We start from the raw sequence: 22,144 nt of genomic DNA on the forward strand, positions 1-22,144 counted from the left end.
AATGCAGCCGAAGATAAAAGCTATGATCTATGTAGGTGTGGCCTACGTAGTGAGATATGAATCTGTTGGCATCTCACTAGCTTACTCAATCCAGGCGACTGCCAGCGTTAAAGTTGCATATCATGAAGGGGGATTAGGTGGTGCAATGGGTTAGAACACTGCCCCATCGCACTTAGGACCAAGGTTCGTGTCTGCTCTGATCACTGGAACACATGTCTCCTCTTACTGGCTGCAGTGATTATAAGGAAAATTAATTTGGATCAGCCTCAATCCACTTCCTCCTGGGCTTTAATCCGCGCCACAAAACCGACTATAATTCTGCATAGATTGACACCAGCTTGTCAGTATCAATCGGACAGGTGAGAATGATGGCGGCTGTGGGAAATGGAAATGTCGCACGAATGCCGCACAAGATGGTTTACTGCAGTTGGGTGGAAGCACCTCATCAGAGGGCATGAAGCGGGAGCTTTTCTCTGCGTTTAACTCACTCTGTACCCAATCTGGGAGAGCCTGGTGCTGATACCGTGGTCGGGGAGAGGGGGTGCGGAGGAGAATGATCTTCCTGGTTGCGGTGTGTTTGTTTCATTGTAAGCGTGAGAAGGTTTTTCTAAGTGCACTATTTCTAGCTGAGAGCTCATAGAAGCATAGAAACATAGAAGATAGGAGCAGGAGTAGGCCATTCGGTCCCTCGAGCCTGCTCCGCCATTCAATGAAATCATGGCTGATCATCCAAATTCAGTACCCTGTCCCTGCCCTCTCCCCATATCCCTTGATCCCTTTAGCCTCAAGAAATATATCCAACTCCTTCTTGAATATATTTAATGAATTGGCCTCAACTGCCTTCTGTGGTAGAGAATTCCACAGGTTCACCACTCTCTGGGTGAAGAAATTCCTCCTCATCTCTGTCCTAAATGGCTTACCCCTTATCCTTAGACTGTGATCCCTGGTTCTGGACTCCCCGACCATTGGGAACATCCTTCCTGCATCTCGTCTGTCCAGTCCTGTTAGAATTTTATGAGTTTCAATGAGATCCCCTCTCATTCTTCTAAACTCTAGCGAATATAAGCCTAATCAACCCAATGTCTCCTCATACATCATTCCTGCCATCCCAGGTATCAGCCTGGTGAATCTTCTCTGCACTCCCTCCATGGCAAGAACATCCTTCTTCAGATAAGGTGACCAAAACTGCACACAATACTCAAGGTGTGGTCTCACCAAGACCCTGTACAACTGCAGCAAGACTTCCTTGCTCCTCCAATGAGGCTGATCTGCATCTCAACTCCATTTACCCACCTTTGATCCATGTTCCTTGATACCTGTCAAAAATCCAGTGATCTCAATCTTGAAAGTTCCAATTGGCCCCCAGCATCCACAGCCATCAGGGGGAGAGAGAGCTTTAGATTTCCACTGTGTGAACAAGTGCTCCTGATTTCACTCCTGAACGGCCTAGCTCTAATTTTAAGGTTATGCCCCTTTATTCTGGATTCTGCCACCAGATGAACTATTTTCTTTGTATCTGGCCTATCAAATCAGTTTATCGTTTTAAACAGTGGAAGTGCGGCAGAGAGCGGACCCCTTCAAATGGTCATCGCAGAAGCTGCAGATGCTGTTCTCAAATTGTAGGGATCAGGGTCATTGGCATGGTTGGAGTGGGCAGGAATCAGCGGTCAGAATGCTGGAGCAGAGCCGTGCCAGTCCGACAGGGGAGAGGAAGCCGAGCAAGGCCCCCAATGGAGAAAGAATCAATTCTGAACCACCTGCTCCCAATGGAGCAAGCGCGAACATCTTTGGGATGGTAATTGATTGATCTCCTCTGGGATTGACTACCTTTTCCTAGTAAAGGTTGGTGGTTTCCTGAAGGCTCTCACTGGAAGTCATGCCAGCTCTCAGCTGATGTGTGTCCACTTCATGACTTGTAAGGATGATATATTCCATTGGAGCTGAGGAATTCGCTCCAGGAATGCCCTCTTGACATGGGATGTTGGGGAGTGGTGGCGTTTTTGGTAGGCAGGAGATCCGGCAATGGCTCCCTTACTGAAGTTTAAAGAGTGGTTTAAATGGGATGGACTCCTGATGGAATGAGTTTGCACCCCAAATTCCTGGCCCTCTCAGTTGGAAATCTTCCTTTTAACCCTCTCAGAGCTCAGGAAATCTATGGTGCCAAACGTTAAAGAGTTAATTAACTGGGAGCATCATCGTCAAGCTCGGCACTGCTCTCACCTTATGTCCTCTCACGTGTAGGAATCATGGGATAGCAAACCAGGAGCGCAAAACTAGGCTAATGTTTCCTCTTCATAGCTCAAGTTCACTTCGACCATTGTCTTGCTTGAGATTATCTAAAAAAGAAAGACTTGCATTTATATAGCGCCTTTCACAACCACTGGATGTCTCAAAGTGCTTTACAGCCAATGTAGTAATGTGGGAAATGCGGCAGCCAATTTGCACACAGCAAACGCCCACAAACAGCAATGTGATAATGATCAGATAATCTGTTTTTGTTATGTTGTTTGAGGGATAAATATTGCCTAGGACACCGGGGATAATTCCCCTGCTCTTCATCGAAATTGTGGCCATGGGATCTTTTACGTCCACCTGAGAGAGCAGACAGGGCCTTGGTTTAACGTTTCATCCGAAAGACAGCACCTCTGACAGTGCAGCACTCCCTCAGCACTGCACTGGGAGTGCCAATCTCACTTTATGTGCTCAAGCCTTTGGAGTGCGACTTGAACCCACAACCTTCTGACTCAAAAGCGAGAGTGCTACCCACTGAGCCACAGCTGGCTCAGCAGGGACCAGGTATTGAATTTGGGAAATGAAAGGACCCCTGGCACTATATGAAGAAGAGCAGGGTAGTCCGCCCACTGTTCTGACCAACGTTTATCATTCAAGCAACACCACCAGCAATAACTTTACTGAGTCATTCACCTCATTACTGTTTGAGGCACCTTTTTGTGTGCAAATCAGTTGCTGTGTTTGCCTACATAACAAGAATGACTGCACTTCAAAAAGTAGTTCATTGGCTGTGAAGCATTTTGGAACATGCTGAGGACATGAAAGATGCACTTTATTTATTTATTTCCTTCCTTCCTTCCTTCCTTCCTTCCTTCCTTCCTACCTACCTATCTATCCATCTAACTATCTATCCCAGCATGCCCAATTTATTGGAACTGTCTTATTCAGAAGTCAATTCCTGTTTCCTTTATAAAAAAAAATTGCAGACAGAACCTCATTGCTTATCCTGCGTGTAGTGCATTCTGGGAAGGAGGCTCATTTAATTCAGAGGGCAGAAGCAGACACAATAGTAACTTTCAAAAGGGAATTGGATGAATAATTGAAATACTTGGGGAGTGGGACTAATTGGATAGCTCTTTCAAAGAGCCGGCACAGGCACGATGGGCTGAATGGCCACCTTATGTGCTGTAATATTCTATGAGATCTATCTTTTCTGCAACTGTATGTGTGTAATTTTGCAATCATAATTTTTTTCTCTCCGAAGTGAGATGTGGGCAACACTGGCAAGGCGATATTTATTGCCGATCACCAGTTGAGATCATTTTGGTCGGCCTTCTTTTTTAAAAAATTCTTGGGATGTCGGCATCACTGGCAAGGCCAGAACTTACTCCCCATCTCTAGTTGTCACTGGTACTGGTTTTGATTCAACTCAACAGCTTGCTAGGTCCTTCAAAATGGAAGTTGGGAGTCAACCACGCTGGTTTGGGGTTGGAGTTATGTATAGGCCCAGACCGGGTAAGGACAGCCGGTTGCCTTCCCTAAAGGACATTAATGAACCAGTTGGATTTTTAGAACAATCAAACAGCTTCATGGCCACTTATATGAATGCCAGCTTTTTATTTCCAGATATTTTTAGCTGAATTTAAACCCTCAAACTGTCATGGTGGGATTTGAGCCCATGTTCTCTGGACTAGTGAACCAGCAGTTTTCGTGATCATTTTCTAGTGTGAGCTCACAAAATTACTTCACTGTAGTGGGACTTGAACTCACCACCTCCAGTTTGCTAGTCTAGTACCATAATTAATTCCTGGCATGTGGGCGTCGCTGGCAAGGCCAGCATTTATTTCCCATCCCTAATTGCCTTTGAGGAGGTGGCGGTGAGCCACCTTCTTGAATCGCTGCAGTCCGTGTGGTGAAGGTACTCCCACAATGCTGTTAGGGAGGGAGTTCCAGGAGTTCCAGCACGGTGGCATAGTGGTTAGCACTGTTGCCTCACAAGCGCCAGGGACCCGGGTTCGAATCCGGCCTCGGGTGACTGTCTGTGTGGAGTTTGCACATTCTCCCCGTGTTTGCGTGGGCTTCCTCCGGGTGCTCCGGTTTCCTCCCACAGTCCAAAGATGTGCGGGTTAGGTGGATTGGCTATGATAAATTGACCCTTAGTGTTAGGGGGATTAAATACGTGGGGTTACGGGGATAGGGTGGGATATGTGTTGGTGTAGGGGTTACGGGGGTCGGGTGGGATATGTGTCGGTGCAGGCTTGATGGGCCGAAATGGCCCCTATCTGCACTGTGGGGTTTCTGTGATTCTGTGATTTTGCCCCAGCGATGATGAAGAAACGGCGATATATTTCCAAGTCAGGATGGTGTGTGACTTGGAGGGGAAATTGCAGGTGATGGTGTTCCCATGCTACTGCTGGCCTTGTCCTTCTAAGTGGCAGATGTTGTAGGTTTGGGAGGTGCAGTCGAAGGAGCCTTGGCGAGTTGCTGCAGTGCATCTTGTAGATGGTACACACTGCAGCCACGGTGCGCTGGTGGTGGAGGGAGTGAACGTTTAAGGTGGTGGATGGGGTGCCAGTCAAGCGGGCTGCTTTGTCCTGGATGGTGTCGAGCTTCTTGAGTGTTGTTGGAGCTGCACTCATCCAGGCAAGTGGAGAGTATTCCATCACACTCCTGACTTGTGTCTTGTAGATGGTGGAAAGGCTTTGGGGAGTCAGGAGGTGAGACACTCGCTGCAGAATACCCAGCCTCTGATCCGCTCTTGTTGCCACAGTAATTATGTGGCTGGTCGAGTTGAGTTTCACTATTGCCTCCTGGCTGATATTGAATTACTCTGCTCAGACCAGGGACTGAACATAAGAGTGATTGAACCCAGGCGCTCAGTCTTGGTCAAAAAACAGTTCGATGATGCATTGGAATCGCTCAGTGTGTTCAACTGTTAACCGAAAGGTAGGTGGTTCGAGTCCACCCAGGGACAAGAGTTTTGAATTTACAGCTATTGGGAAAGATTGAACAGGTTGGGCTTTTTTTAGAAAAGAGGAGACTTAGAGGAGACCTGATAAATTATGAATGGGTTGAACAGGGTAGATGTGGAGAGAATGTTTCCACGTAGGAGAATCCAAAACTAGGGCCCATAAATACAAGATAGTTACTAATAAATCCAATAGGGAAATAAGGAGACATTTCTTTACTCAGAGTGTGGTTAGAATGTGGAACTCGCAACCACGGGAAGTGGTTGAGGCAAATAGCTTAGATGCTTTCAAAAGGGAACTAGACGAGTACATGAGAGTAAAGGGAATAGAAAGATATGCTGAAAGGCTGAGATGAGGCAGATGGAATGGGAGGAGGCTTGTGTGGAGTATAAACACGACGAGTAATAAGAAAGGCTTGCATTTGTATAGCGCCTTTCACAACCTCAGGACTTCCCAAAGTGCTTTACAATCAATAAAGTACTTTTTGAAGTGCAGTCACTGTTGTAATGCAGGAAAAGGGGCAGCCAATTTGCGCACAACAACCTCCCACAAACAGCAATGTGATAATGACCAGATAATCTGTTTTTAGTGATGTTGGTTGAGGGATAAATATTGGTCAGGGCACCAGGGATAACTCCCCTGCTCGTCTTCTAAATAGTGCAGTGGGATCTTTAACATCCACCTTAACGTCTCAGCCAAAAGACGGCACCTCTGACAGTGTAGCACTCCCTCATTACTGCACTGGAGTGTCGGCCTGAATTTTTGTGCTTTAGTCTCTGGAGTGGGGCCTGAGTCTCTCCGGTTGGGCCGAATGACCTGTTTCTCTGCAGTACATTCTATGTAATTCGATGTAATGGAAAGACTAAAGAGTTGGTCCATTGGAAGGATGAGATTAAAAAGGGCTGAGAGACCTTTTGTCATCCAAGCCTGCCATCCCACCCCGACCCCACCCAACCCGCCACCGACCCCGGGCCCACTCGACCCGCCACCGACCCCGGCCCCACCCGACCCGCCACCGACCCCGGCCAACTCACCACCGACCACGGCCCCACTCGACTCGCCACCGACCCTGGGCCCACTCGACCCGCCACCGACCCCGGCCCCACCCGACCCGCCACTGACCCCACCCGACCCGCCACCGACCCCGGCCAACTCACCACCGACCACGGCCCCACTCGACCCGCCACCGACCCCGGGCCCACTCGACCCGCCACCGACCCCGGGCCCACCCGACCCGCCACCGACACAGACTGCACCCGGCCCAACCCCGACCACGGCCCCACCCAACTCACCACTGACCACGGCCCCACTCGACCCGCCACCGACCCCGGGCCCACTCGACCCGCCACCGACCCCAGGCCCACTCCACCCGCCATCGACCCCACCCGACCCGACCCGCCACTGACCCCACCCGACCCGCCACCGACCTCACCCGACCCGACCCGCCACTGACCCCACCCGACCCGCCACCGACCCCGGGCCCACTCGACCCACCCCCGACCCGCCACCGACCCCGGGCCCACTCGACCCGCCACCGACCCTGACCCCATCCGACCTGCCACCGACCCAGACTGCACCCGGCCCACCCCGACCCCACTCGACCCACCACCGACCCCGGGCCCACTCGACTCGCCACCGACCCCACCCAACTCACCACCGACCCCGACCCCACTCGACCCGCCACCGGCCCTGACCCCACCCGACCCGCCACTGACCACGGCCCCACTCGACCCGCCACTGACCATGGCCCCACTCGACCCGCCACCGACCCCGACCCCATTCGACCCGCCACTGACCACGGCCCCACTCGACCCGCCACTGACCCCGACCCCACCCGACCCGCCACCGACCCCACCCGACCCGCCACCGACCCCACCCAACTCACCACCAACCACGGCCCCACTCGACCCGCCACCGACCCCGGCCCCACCCGACCCGCCACCGACCCCAGCCACACCCGACCCGCCACCGACCACGGCCCCACCCGACCCGCCACCGACCCCACCCGACCCGCCACCGACCCCGGCCCCACCCGACCCGCCACCGACCCCAGCCACACCCGACCCGCGACCGACCACGGCCCCACCCGCCCCGCCACCGACCCCACCCGACCCGCCACCGACCACGGCCCCACCCGACCCGCCACCGACCCCACCCGACCCACCACCGACCCCGACCCCACCCGACCCGCCACTGACCCCACCCAACTCACCACCGACCGCGGCCCCACCCGACCCGCCACCAGCCCCGGGCCCACCCGACCCGCCACCGACCCCGACCCCACCCGACACGCCACTGACCCCACCCAACTCACCACCGACCGCAGCCCCACCCGACCCGCCACCAACCCCGGGCCCACCCGACCCGCCACCGACCCCGACCCCACCCGACACGCCACTGACCCCACCCAACTCACCACCGACCGCGGCCCCACCCGACCCGCCACCAACCCCGGGCCCACCCGACCCGCCACCGACCCCGACCCCACCCGACACGCCACTGACCCCACCCAACTCACCGCCGACCGCGGCCCCACTCGACCTGCCACCGACCCCGGGCCCACTCGACCCGCCACCGACCCCGACCCCACCCAACCCGCCACCGACCCCACCCGACCCGCCACCGACCACGGCCCCACCCGACCTGCCACCGACCCCGGGCCCACTCGACCCGCCACCGACCCCCCCCAACTCACCACCGACCACGGCCCCACTCGACCCGCCACCGACCCCACCCAACTCACCACCGACCACGGCCCCACCCGACCTGCTACCGACCCCGGGCCCACTCGACCCGCCACCGACCCCCCCCAACTCGCGACTGACCACGGCCCCACTCGACCCGCCACCGACCCCGACCCCACCCGACACGCCACTGACCCCACCCAACTCACCACCGACCGCGGCCCCACCCGACCCGCCACCGACCCCGGGCCCACCCGACCTGCCACCGACCCCGACCCCACCCGACACGCCACTGACCCCACCCAACTCACCATCGACCACAGCCCCACCCGACCTGCCACCGACCCCGGGCCCACCCGACCCGCCACTGACCCCCCCCAACTCACCACCGACCCCGGGCCCACTCGACCCGCCACCGACCCCGGGCCCACCCGACCCGCCACCGACCCCACCCAACTCACCACCGACCACGGCCCCACTCGACCCGCCACCGACCCCGTGCCCACTCGACCCGCCACCGACCCCACCCAACTCACCACCGACCACGGCCCCACCCGACCTGCCACCGACCCCGTGCCCACCCGACCCGCCACCGACCCCACCCAACTCACCACCGACCACGGCCCCACTCGACCCGCCACCGACCCTGGGCCCACTCGACCCGCCACCGACCCCGACCCCACCCAACTCACCACCGACCACAGCCCCACCCGACCTGCCACCGATCCCGTGCCCACTCGACCCGCCACCGACCCCGTGCCCACCCGACCCGCCACCGACCCCACCCAACTCACCACCGACCACGGCCCCACTCGACCCGCCACCGACCCCACCCAACTCACCACCGACCACGGCCCCACTCGACCCGCCACCGACCCCGTGCCCACTCGACCCGCCACCGACCCCGACCCCACCCGACCCGCCACCGACCCAGACTGCACCCGGCCCACCCCCGACCACGGCACCACCTGACACGCCGCCGACCCCGAGCTCCACACAATGAACAGCACATTTTCCCCGCTGAGCTAGCAACGAGCTCTTTATAAAAAAAACACAATTTCTTAGTGCTGTGCAATGATGAGATGGAAGGTCAACTCAGTTTATTTCCAATATTTCCACTGGTACATGGAAAGTTTACAAATTGCACCTGTTCACTCGTAGGGGCAATCAAGCTGAATGGAATTATATACGTAACACGCTGGAATTGGTGTGAAATTAAACTTGAGGAGTTCGGTTAAATTAGAAGCAAATGTTTTTTTTGTTTAAGAAGTTCTGATTAAATGACTCCGACACACACAGGAGAGAAAAAGAATTGGGGAATATTTATTAGAACAATCTTTCGGAATATACAATCAAAAAAAAAATCACTACAGAATACAATTTGAAACTGTAATTACTGAGAGTTTAGGTCTAACACACTCCAGAATATTTCCTATTTGTCACTGTCAATTTCATGCTTCCTTTGACTCCAGTGAAGCTGATCAGCTGCTGATTTAACAAGACCGAAGGAATAAGATGGTTCAGAACTTGCAAACACGGTGGCTCATTTAAAGGGGCAGCGAGCTGGGCACCGGGGAGGCAAGAACCATCATGCAAGCAATGGTTCCATGCGGCAGCGATATATTCTGGCATAGTTTGCTCCATTCTGTCACATAGTTACAGGGAAAAAATAGGCTGGCCTAAAATATATATTTTTTGGAAAAGACATTGGGGGTGAAATTCGACCTGGGCGGAGATGCAAAGCGGGCAGTATTGCATTTGCTGCCCATTGCATGTCCTGTCTAATTTTTCATTCCATTGACTTCAGTAAAATTGAGTATCTTCCGGGGAGTATAACGGGCGACAGATGCGATACGGCCCGATTTGCGTCCCCAGCCAAGTCAAATTTCTACCCCAATGTTCCTTTAATCTTTTAATTTTGTGTCTGATAACATATATATATATATCTTTTAATCCACTGATGGGATGTGGGTATCGCTAGTAAGGCCAGTATTTGTTGCCCCTTCCTCGTTGCTTTTGAGAAGGTGGTGGGCCTTTTTCTTCTTGAGCCGCTGGCCGCTATTTGGTTCAACTGACTGGCTTGCTCGGCCACTTCAGAGGCCAGCTAAGACTGAACCACGTTGGGTGTGTGCTTGGAGTCAGATGTAGGCCCAGACCGGGTAAGGACGGCAGGTTCGATAGCAAAATACTGTGGAAGCTGGAAATCCGAAATAACAGAAAATGCTGGAAAAACTCAGCAGACCAGACCGCATCTGTGGAGAGAGAAATAGAGTCAACGTTTCAGGTCGAAGGGTGACCTCTGTAAGGGTGACCCCGAGCTTCCGGTCACCTGTCATTTTAGTTCACCGCCCCACTCCCACTGAGACCTCACCGTCCTCGGCCGCTTGCATTGTTCCACGGAAGCTCAGCATAAGCTCGAGGAACAGCACCTCCTCTTCTGATTAGGCACTTTACAGCCTTCTGGACTCAATATCGAGTTTAACAATTTCAGACCATAACCTCGGCCCCTATTATATTTTTATATATTTTTTATCCACACCTTTGTTTTGTGCCCTTCCCCCTTTTTCTCTCTCCCACATGGCAGCTGTCTCTCATTCTGCCAGCGCATTTCACACCTACTCTAGAGCCGTCCTTTGTCTCCACTAGTCCTATCACCATCTCGTCTGGTTTTGAATACCTCTTAATGTCTCTTCACTTCTCTTTTGTTCTTTCATCCCCATTTCCCAGCCCCCAGACTGGCCTTTTAATCTGTTTCATTTCCTGTGTTTTTTCAGCCCTGACGAAGGGTCTTCGACCTGAAATGTTGACTCTGTTTCTCTCTCCACGGATGTTGCCTGGCCTGCTGAGTTTTTCCAGCGTTTTCTGTTATTAAGGATGGCAGGTTTCCTTTCGCAAAGGACATTAGTGAACCAGTTGGGTTTCTAACGACAATCCGACAGCTTCATGGTCACTTTTACTGGTATCAACTTTACTTGCAGATTCGTTAAACTCATTTTAAATTCCCAAACTGCCATGGTGGGATTTGAATTTCGCTGTATTATTAGTCCAGGCGTCTGGGCTTTTTTTCTTCCCTCCCACATGGCAGCTGTCCCTCACTCTGCCAGCGCCATTCACACTTCATCTAGAGCCATCCTTTGTTCCTTGAATATCTCTTAATGTCTCTCAATGTCTCTTAATCTCTCCTGCCTTCTATCCTGTCGCTGACCTTCCCTTTTGTTCTTTCATCCCCTCCCCCTTTTCCCAGCCCCCACTTGCATTAAAATCTATCCCTCTTCCTGCTTTTTTTCCAGTTCTGACGAAGGGTCTTCGACCTGAAACGTTAACTCTGTTTCTCTCTCCACGGATGCTGCCCTGGCCTGCTGAGTTTTTCCAGCATTTTCTGTTGTTATTCTGGATTACTAGTCCAGTAATGAAACCACTACACTACCGCAGCAGGCGTTTGGGAACACCACCACCTCCAAGTTTCCCTCCAAGTCACACACCATCCGGACTTGGAAATATATCGTCGTGCCTTCATCGTCGCTGGGTCAAAATCCTGGAACTCCCTCCCTAACAGCACTGTGGGAGTACCTTCACCACACGGACTGCAGCGGTTCAAGAAGGCAGCTCACCACCACCTTCTCAAGGGCAATTAGGGATGGGCAATAAATGCTGGCTTTGCCAACGATGCCCACCCCAGAAACAAATATTTTTTAAAAACTCATAATAATTCCAATACTGAAGCCTTAAAGGGGAAGGGTACAATATGGGAAGCTGTAAGAAATCATGGATTGAAAGAAATAATAGTCTGTTATGGGTTCCCTAGATCAGCAGTTTGCCTAAGTTGATGACACAGAAAGATTCTGGTCATGTCAGAAAAAATAGCTGTACAGAGAGCTGAATTACGAGGTTAGAACACAAAAACAGGCCTTTGAGTGGGCATAACTAGGCCTGATATGGGATGTAGCAAGGAGCTGTAGGATAAACAGGCTGTCTATGAGATGGCAACAAGACCGTTAGAACAGAAATAAGGAGGAAAATTACCTCATCAGGCTGGGAGGGGGCTGTCATAGGTAGCCTCTCCCTTGTAATTGGGCAACGCGATGGGAACAAATGATTGACACCACATATCACCGAAATAACTATAAATATAGACGACTGAGAGAGGAAGTCAGGTAGCTAGAGGACAAAGGCTTTCCCGAGGTGGCTACGGCCTAACATCTTGGTCAAGTTTAGCCTCTGAGGTGGCTGACGGCCTATCACCTCCAACAGCTCGAGGGATGGCCCAACGGAAGTGACTGCTGCAGCAGACTGCAGGAATCCATCCAATCCAGAACCACCGTACTGCCTCACTGTCCGTCTGGTTGTTTCGTTCCGCTCCAGGGCCGTAGATCGCCCTCACCTGTCGCGGGCTGTATGTCTACTGAATCCATTTCAATTGCATGTAGTAATATCTGATGATGCTTTAAACTGTAGCTCTTTAATAAAAAGCCTTTCAAATTCTAAGACCCTTTGGGTAGTCTGTGTGTGACCTGTGATCCAAATCTTACAAAGCCTCAAAGAGGAAGGTTACTGTATACAGATGTACTTGAAGTGAATAAGCAAGCCTCATTCAAGACTAGAAATTGTAAGATTTCTTTTCCCCCATAGAATAGCGAATATGTGAACTCCCAGCAAAAAGCTACTAACTTGTTTGCTATATAGGTTTGTAAACAGAAGAGTGTGAGAGTATCTCAGAGCCAGAGATAAGACAATAAAGAATTTAAAACAGATAAATCCAGAATAGCGCCTTGACAGTAAGACACTGAGGCACAGGTTCAAATTGGCAAAAAGAACATTTAGAAGGGCGGTGCACCATCTAAAAGGGTAGGGTGAGCACTGGCTGGCCTGATGGCCTTTCTTCTCCCTCAGTTGTTGTGAGTGATGTCAGGACGTTCTTCATCAGCGAGAGTGAGCAAGATATGGAATTAACTCCCCAGATTTAACCAGAGGGGAAGGAAAGTCAATGAATGTAGGAACACAACAAAGAGCATCCATTAGAGTCAGCCAGGCTCGCAATGGAAAGCCAAATACCGGGGGGGGGTTCATGGTGGACATCTGCAGAACCTTCCTATAAGAGATGGTATCAATGGGGGTTGAATCCACTATGGAGCAGAGGGCACATGCTCTGTAGGCATTCAGGTGTGCTCTACCAGGCCTGGACATTCTTGATAGATGCCGAGAGCAGAAAATAAGAAAAATGCTGAATTTTGTTTTCAAGTAGATGAATTCGGCTGTCAAGTCTGCATTGCTAAACGTAAATTTTCATTAAAAAAAAAATCTTTTATTTTCAGTGAAAACTATTTATTCCGCTGGGCAAGTACTGGCCTACCGAAGGAGATTGAGATGCTGAATAATCTAAAAGTGGTGTTCACAGTAAGTATTACATCGAATTACATAGATTTTTGCAGCATAGAGGCAGGCAATTCAGCCCAACTGGTCTGTGACGGTGTTTATGCTCCACACAGACCTCCTCCCACCCCTCTTCATCTCATCCCAGCAACAAATCCTTCTATTCCTTTCTCCCTTATGTACTTATCTAGTTTCCCCTTAAATTAGTCCATGTTATTCGTCTCAACCACTCTATGTGGCGGCGAGTTCCACAGTCATAGAATCAAAACGGCATAGGAGGAGGCCATTCAGCCCATCGAGTCCGTGCCGGCTCTCTGTAGAGCAATCCAGTCAGTCCCATTCCCCCGCTCTATCCCCGTAGCCCTGCAAGTTTATTTCCCTCAAGTGCCTATCCAGTCTCCCCTTGAAAATATTGAGTGTCTCTGCTTCCACCACTTCCGTCAGCAGCGAGTTCCAGGTCCTCACCACTCACTTCGTAAAAAAGTTTTTCCTCACATCCCCCCTGCATCTCTTGCTCAAAACCTTAAATCTGTGTCCCCTAGTCCTTGTACCATCAACTAGTGGGAACAGCCTTTCTCCATCTAGCCTATCCAAACCCGTTATAACCTTGTACACCTCTCTCAAATCACCCCTCAACCTCCTTTGTTCTAATGAAAACAAATCCAGCTTCTCCAACCTGTCCTTTGTAACTAAGATCCCCCATCTCCGGAACCATTCTGGTACATCTCCTCTGCAACCTCTCAAGGGCCTTCACATCCTTCCTAAAGTGTGGTGACCAGAACCACTCTCTAAGTAAAGAAGTTTCTCCTGAATTCCCTATTGGGTTTATTAGTGATTATCTTATATTTATGGCCCCTAGTTTTGAACTCCCCACCAGTGGAGACATCTTCTCTACGTCTACCACTTCAGAATTTTAATGACCTGTATCAGGTCACCTCTCAGTCTTCTCTTGTCTGGCGAAAGAGCTATTTCAGTCTTTCCTGATCGTTATAACCTCTCAGTTCTGGTATCACCCTTGTAAATCTTTTTTGCAGCTCCACCAGTGCTTCTATATCCTTTTTTATAATATGGAGGCCAGATGGACAAATAAAAGGTCTTCCTCTGTTCCTATCTCCCTTCAAGGAATTACATAGGTGGCCTGTTCCCAAACTCTAACAGTATTGTATTTAGTGCATGGAAGAATGGTAACATAGTGGTGATGTTACTGGATTAGTAATCCAGCAGGCTTGGGCTGGAGATATGAGTTCAAATCCCACCACGGCAGCTGGGGAATTTAAATTCAATTAAATAAATTTGGAATACAAAGCTAGTGTCAGTAATGGTGACTCTGAAACTGGTGGATTGTTGTAAACACCCACCTGGTTCACTAATGTCCTATAGGGAAATAAATCTGCTGGCCTATATGTGACTCCAGACCCACAGCAAAGGGTTGACTCTTAACTGCCCTCTGAAATGGCTGAGCAAGCTGTTCAGTTGTAAAAAAAAACCACTGTGCACCCCATGGACTGCAGCAGTTCAAGAAGGTGATTCACCACCACCTTCTCAAGGGCAACTAGGGATGGGCAATAAAGGCTGGCCTTGCCAGTAACACCCACATCCCATGAACAAATAAAATGAAAGGACCACTCTTATCTGTTGACAGCTGTATGGGGCAATGGAAAGGTTTTCAGATTGACCAGCTAAAATGGGCTGAATGGCCCTTCTTGTTTGTATTTACCTTGTGACTATCCTTTTGGTTTTCAGAACCGATCTCTCTCTCTGGCTTTCCAGCGTAGTTCTACGGGAAAGCATGACAGCTGCCAAAGGCTGCAGAGAGGTGAAGGAGGATGAGGGAGTACACCACACCATGGTTGCAGTCACATAAGATATTGTTGGTTACTTTGACTGGGGCAATCGCAGTCCCACAGTGGGACCAAACACAGACTGATGGGCTAAGTGGGCAGGGAGTTGAGTAGCAATATCATAGAATCATACTGGACAGAAGGAGGCCTATCAGCCCATCGAGCTTGTGCCGGCTCTTTGAAAGATCTATTCAATGTCCCGCTCTTTCCCCATAGCCCTGCAAATGTTTCCTTTTCAAGTATTTATCCAATTCCCTTTTGAAAGTTACTATTGAATCTGCTTCCACCGCCCTTTCAAGCAGTGCATTACAGATCATAACAACTCATGCTGTAAAAAAAAATTCTCCCCGTCCCCTCTCAGTTTTTTGCCAATTATCTTAAATCTGTGTCCTCTGGTTGCCGACCCTACTGCCAATGGGAGCAGTTTTTCCCTACGTACTCTTTCAAAACCCCTCATAATTTTGAACACCTCTATTAAAACTCCCCTTAGCATTGTCTGCTCTAAGGAGAACAATCCAGCTTCTATAGTCTTTCCATGTAACAAAAGTTCCTGATCACTGATACCATTCTAGTAAATCTTCTCTGCACCCTCTCCACGGTCTTGACTTCCTTCCATGGCATATTTTAGTGTCAACATTCACTCCCTCCACCACCGGCGCACCGTGTCTGCAGTGTGTACCATCTACAAGATGCACTGCAGCAACTCGCCAAGGCTTCTTCGACAGCATCTCCCAAACCCGCAACCAGCTAAAAGGACAAGGGCAGCAGGTGCATGGGAACACTAACGCCTCCATGTTCCCTTCCAAGTCACACACCACCCTGACTTGGAAATACATTACCGTTTCTCCATCGTCGCTGGGTCAAAATCCTGGCACTCCCTCCCTAACAGCACTGTGGGAGTACCTTCACCGCACGGACTGCAGCGGTTCAAGCAGGCGGCTCACCACCACCTTCTCAAGGGCAATTAGGGATGGGCAATAAATGCTGGCCTTGCCAGCAATGCCCACATCCTGTGAATGAATTTTTAAAAAGTACCTTATAGAGGGCTGGTTAGAGATTGATTGTTAGTTGGAGAAGACAGAAGAGTAACTTTATAATGGCCCAGAAATTCGGGTCGGGGACTTCCCGTGGGTGCAAGCCCCCGACCTGCACTTACCTTGCACGCCGGCAGTTGAGCTCTGGGCTCCTGTGGAATTCCGCTCCGGGGCCTGCTCCAACTCCCAGCGCGCTGTGCTTGCGTGTCCCAGGGGCGTAGTTAGTGCGATGCGTCCCCTGGGATCACGTGAGCCATGGGCAGCCAATCAGAGGAGGGAAAAGCCCATTCATAAGATTGACAGGAAGACCTGTCTAAACTTATGAATATACGGGCCCCAAAATAACAGTAAACCTTCAAATGCATTTTTTTTTAAATCACACTTTTTAAATAAACTATAAATTACATTAAATAACTATTTTAAACAATAATTTAAATTTTTGAAAAAATAATTTTACAAAAAAATGGGGCTAAAAATAAACTTACCTTGCTTTAAAGTATTTAAAAATAATAAACCTGTGGAAAAAATGTTTTAATTTTAATTAATTGACCACTTACCTTTTAAAATGCAGGCCTTGTGCCTGGTTTTTACATTTCTAAAATCTAAAGACTTACCCTCACGGAAAAACCTGTAAAAAAAAACGTAAGTTCAAAGCGCACGCGCAGACTCCCGCGCGCACGCGTTCGACCTCTGAACCCCTTCGTTCAGAGGAACGGAAGTGCCGGTTTCCCGCGCATGCACAGTGCATGCAAGAAACCGGAACTTCCATCGGGTCCACGCGTGAGTACCCCGTGCGTACTCACGCGTTGGGACCCGAATTTCTGGGCTATTATATATATCTATTTATTTATTGGCACCGAAGCAAAGGCTATGCTGTGAACAATTGGAATTGTTGCTCATTTACCGTTTGATCTTTTCATTTTAGGATTTAGGAAACAAAGACTTGAATCGGGAAAGGATTTACTTAGTGTGTCAGATAGTACGGGTAGGGCGAATGGAGCTGAAGGAAACCAATGCTAAAAAGATGACTCAAGGATTGAGAAGACCATTTGGAATTTCAGGTACGTACACAATTGATGTTTTGCACCATTTGGAAGAACATGGCGCGCATACTTGGATTCAAATGTCAAGGTGTAGGGGAAATATAGAAACATAGAAACATAGAAGATAGGAGCAGGAGTAGGCCATTCGGCCCCTCGAGCCTGCTCCGCCATTCAGTGAGATCATGTCTGATCATCCAAATTCAGTACCCGGTCCCTGCTTTCTCCCCATACCCCTTAATCCCTTTGCACATGCAGCTCGTGAACTTTCAGCCGGAAGTAATTAGAAGATTGTAAGAATTGGCAGGAACAGAAAAAGGCCATTTGGCCCAACAAACCCATCCCATTAGTCATGTCAGCTGTGACTCAGTGGGCAGCACTCTCAAGGTGGGAGGGGCTAGAAGTGAGCCAGGTGTGACTGGTTGCCTAATTGCAGCTGGGTGTTGGAGGAAGTTTTGTAAAAAGTTGGTGGAGGGTTTTGGGGTGTTGTTTTCAGGTTTTAGGGCCTTTTTGGCCCACAAAAAACAGCCAGATGGCTTCTGAGGGGTCCAGAGTGCCGGGCCCCTCAGAGGACAATATTCCCGAGAGGAATTTTATTAGGGGAGAAACTGTGGTGGGAAGGGGAAAAAAAAGGCCCAAAGATTTGGGCCGGGACCGCAGGAGGTTTGGTAAAGAAAATACGGTGGTGGTGCAATGTGAAGATAAGAAGATTCGAGCCTGGGATACAATCCAGGTGGTTCATGAGGACTGTGGTGAGGGAAGCTGTTTTGCCTGCCGACCAAAACCAAATGTGGGATTTGAGGTGATGGTCAGTGGCCGTGAGGGGGTGGAAAAAGTTGGGGAGAAATTCTTGGAGGTGACTGCTATATTCAGAGGAGGTGGTGGTTTCATTTTTGAACTTGTCTGTGTACATTGAGGACGAAGTGCTGAGCAAAAAGTTGGAGTCGTGGGACATTAAAATCTGTTCCGAAATAAAGAGGAGGTACTATCCGGGAACACGGGTAGCAGACGGAACCCGGTATGTAAAGGTGCGGTTCCCAGAGGGGGTGAGGTCTTTGCCATACAGTATGAAGTTTGAGACACTGGAAAGAGTACAATACTTTCGTGTGCTGCACGATAACCAAGTAAAGGTGTGTTACTATTGTCTGGGACATGAACATCTCGTAAGAAACTGTCCTGATTTGTATTGTTACAATTGCGGTGAGTCGGGACATATCACGTTGAGCTGCAAGGCGGAGAGCTGTGGGGTGTGTCGTAAAGGCCCCACCCGCTGTGAGTGTGTGGCAGAAGGGAGTGAAATGAGTGATGAGGAGATGGGAGAAGGAGCAGGAGAGGAGTGTGGAATGGCCGGAGGTGCGGTGCAGTCGGAGGACACAGCCGGTAAAATGAAGGAAAAAGGAGCACAGGAAGAGGCTGAGGATGGCGGAGCGGAGATCGAGATGGAGATGGTGGAAAACGCGGCGAGGGCTGTGGAGGGGAACAGAAACAGCAGCGGGCAGCGAGGGTCGAGTGCAGACTCGAGCCTTGGTGTAGTGCGGCTCCTTCTGGGGAGTCTGGTGTCTGCGGGGGGAGAGGAGGCAGGAGCGGGGTGTGTGGAGGAAGTGAGTGCTCCGGGGAGAGGCAGGGAGTCGGATATTTTGGTGAGCGGGAGGGGGCAGGGCGGGGAGAGGGTGCAGGAGGCAGGAGCCTTAAAGGGACAGCAGGTTGGGATCGGCGAGATAGAGCCGTCAGAAGGGAACAATTTAGGTGCACCATTGTCCCATGGAGTGAGGGAACAAGGTGCAAGGGTCAGAGGTGGAGACGTGGTCAAAGGGGGCGGCACAGTGGGAGAAACTGCGATAGCAGGAAGACTCTCTATGGGAGGTGAAGTATCTGACGGGGAGCAGGATTATGTATCTGACGGGGAGCAGGCACAGGGGGTTGCAGAAGAGCTTGAGTGTGGGGAATTAGAGGGGGACAGAGACATGGAAGTCGGGGATGGGGTGGCATCATGTGGAAAGGGAAAGGTTAGTTAGGGGCAGAAGGAGGGAGAAAGGGCAGCTCCTGGGTCCAAAATTAAGGCAAGGAAGAGGCTGAAACAGCAGGGAGGGGTCAAACAGGAGGTGAAAAAGAGTCGGAGGCTGCAGGAAAAAGCAACAGCTGCCCGAAAAGTTGAGAAGGAGCATGACAGGAGGGAAGAACCAGAGATTAAATGATGGGGAGATTATTGGGCATACTTCCCTTCTTTGGAGCCATGATTACATTGGTCTCGATTAATGTGAACGGACTGAGGGGTGAGAAGAAATTGCAGCAGTTGTTGCAGGGTTTTAAAGGCACGGACTTGTGTCTGCAAGAAACCTTTTGGGATGAGGATATTCTAGAAAGAGTTCAGAAGGTTTGGAAGGGAGAGGTGTTTGCAAGTTGTGCAAACAATAACCGTAGAGGGGTGGCTGTTTTGGTGAGTCCGTCCATAGAAGAGAACATTGCCTTGGTGGACAAGGACACTGAGGGGAGATTTTTACGGCTAAGGGTAAAACTGGAGGGATTTAATTGTGATCTCTTTAATATCTATGCACCGAACGACCATTGCAAGCGTCGCGAGTTTTTTCGGGGGTTATTCACTGAAGTGGCAGAGGTGGAAAATCCTTGTATAGTGGGGGATTTTAATGTATTTTTATCTTGGATGGACATTTCAGCCCAGATGACCTTTAAAGATGATAACTCCAGAGGGATGATTGTAAAAATGATGGCAAATTTAAATTTGAGAGACTTATGGAGGGACCGGAACCCCATAAAAAGGGAGTTCTCCAGAGCAGGTTGGGTGGGTGATGTTTTAAAACAGAGCCGAATAGATTTTGTGTTAATGCGGGAAGGGTTAAGTTCGGAGGTGGTGGAGATTTATTATAAAAAAGTATTTTTTAGTGATCACTCGGCTTTGGTTCTTAGAATTAGGAACAGCAGAGTTAAGATTGGTTCAGGGGTGTGGATTTTAAACAATCAATACCTGAAAGAAAGTGCTTATAAAGAAGGGATTATTATAAATATAATAAAGAATGCTCGGAAGGAACTTTTGTTCTTGAAAGAAAGAAGAGTTTGGTGGGACAATTTCAAATATGAGGTAAAAGTTTTTTCGGTACGTTATGGGAAAAAGAGGGCGGCAGCTAACCGGCATCGAGAAGAGAATATAAACAAAAGGTTTACGGATGTCTGTAAAGCAGTTGACGGAGGGGATAAGGGAGCTGAGACTAAGCTCCGGGTGCTAAAGGAAGAGTGGGAATTATTGCAAGCTGAAAAATGCAAGGGGGCCATTCTCCGTGCAAAGGCTAGAGATGCATTGGAGGGCGAAAGATGCACTAGATATTTTCTGGAGCAAGAGAAGCTGCGACAGAGATTATCGTTAATTGAAGAGTTGAAGGTTGGGGAGAAGATCATTCATGAAAGTGAGGAGATTTTGGAGGCGGCTAGCAGCTTTTATCAAGAGCTATATACAAAAGAAGACATTTCCAATTTGGAGATGGAGAAGGTTACTGCTTTTATTGAAAAGGGTTTAAAGGAGGATGAGAGAAGCATGTGTGATAAAGAAGTAGGATTAGCAGAAATAAAAATAGCAATAAGTGGAATGAAGGGGGGGAAAAGCCCAGGGTCCGATGGACTAAGTGCAGAATTTTATAAGGAATTTTTTGAGATTTTAAGTCCATTGCTCTTAGAAGTTTTTAAAGAAATTAATATTGAGGGAAGCCTGGCCCCATCTATGAGGAGAGGCATCATAAGCTTAGCTTATAAAAATAAAGGGGATAGACAGGATCTGAAGAATTGGAGGCCCATCACACTATTAAATGAGGATTATAAGATCTTGGCGAGGGTTATGGCAAATCGTTTGAAGGAGGTGTTACCGGAGATAGTTTGGCCCTCTCAGTCCTATGCAGTCATAGGCCGGGACATCGCAGTCTCTGTGGTCTCAATCCGAGATGCGATAGAGCTCATGGAAGAGAGTGGGAGGGAGGCTTATGTATTAAAGATAGATCAAGAGAAAGCCTTTGATAGGGTCTCTCATGAGTTTTTATTGAAGGTTTTGGAAGCATTTGGTTTCAAGGAAAATTTTATTCAGTGGATAAGGATTTTTTATTCAAACATATTTAGCTGTGTTAAATGTAATGGTTTTTTATCTAAGTATTTTCCAATACAGAGATCAGTGAGACAGGGTTGTCCCCTGTCCCCATTGCTGTACACATTGGTAGCAGAACCATTAGGTTACATGATGCGAAAGAAACAAGGTGTAGTTGGGATTGTGGTCCCCAGTTCTGGGCTGGTGTCGGTGATACACCAATATGCAGATGACACAACCTTAACATTGAGAAATGGGGAGTCAGTGAGGAAAGCTATGGAGGTAGTGGAGGAATATTGTAGAGCTTCAGGTGCCAGAGTGAATTATAGTAAGTCCCAATGCCTGGTTGCAGGGAGGGGTAGGGGGGAATGGTTGGGGGTATGTCCCTTTAAGGTGGTGGAGGTTTTGGAAATTCTGGGGGTGCATATGGGGTGCAAGAAAGATAGGGAAGAAGTGGATCGATTAAATTGGGAACCGAAAGTTATGAAAATTAAAAAGATTTTGGGAAGATGGGTAAGAAGGTGGTTGAAAGTGCAAGGAAGAGCGACAGTGGTGTCTGCTCTCCTGCTATCTAAGCTATGGTACTAATTGACGGTGGAGGATATTCCTGAGTGGGCGGAAAAGTCCATCCGAGAGGCTTGTGTGAGGTTTTTATGGGAAGGGAAACCAGCCTTGGTGGCTTACAATACCATCATTGGACGGAGAAATCAGGGAGGACTCAATTTCCCAGATATTGATTTGAAGAAAAAATCCTTTAGAATCAAATGGGTGAAGAGATTTCTTCAGAAGTCAAATACAAGTTTTTGGAAGAGTTGTTTTGAGCATTTTTTTAAATGAAGTGGGATAGGAGGGCAGGGGATATTGTATATGGAATACAATAATATGTTTTT

The 22,144-nt window shown here is 49.6% G+C and overlaps 1 protein-coding gene across 1 annotated transcript in view; it reads left to right on the top strand.

The window, feature by feature from the left end:
• LOC147123754 (dedicator of cytokinesis protein 2-like) overlaps positions 1-22,144 on the top strand; it is a 1,461,504-nt gene that overhangs the window by 213,051 nt on the left and 1,226,309 nt on the right. Inside the window, exons 9-10 of the mRNA XM_085975685.1 lie at positions 13,198-13,279; positions 17,056-17,191. Coding sequence (XP_085831811.1) covers positions 13,198-13,279; positions 17,056-17,191 — 218 coding nt within the window. The remainder of the gene's footprint in view (positions 1-13,197; positions 13,280-17,055; positions 17,192-22,144) is intronic.

Source organism: Somniosus microcephalus, chromosome 2, assembly GCF_052327205.1.
Source record: "Somniosus microcephalus isolate GS21.2 chromosome 2, FLI_Smic_1.0, whole genome shotgun sequence".
In the NCBI taxonomy this organism is placed as follows: Eukaryota; Metazoa; Chordata; class Chondrichthyes; order Squaliformes; family Somniosidae; genus Somniosus; species Somniosus microcephalus.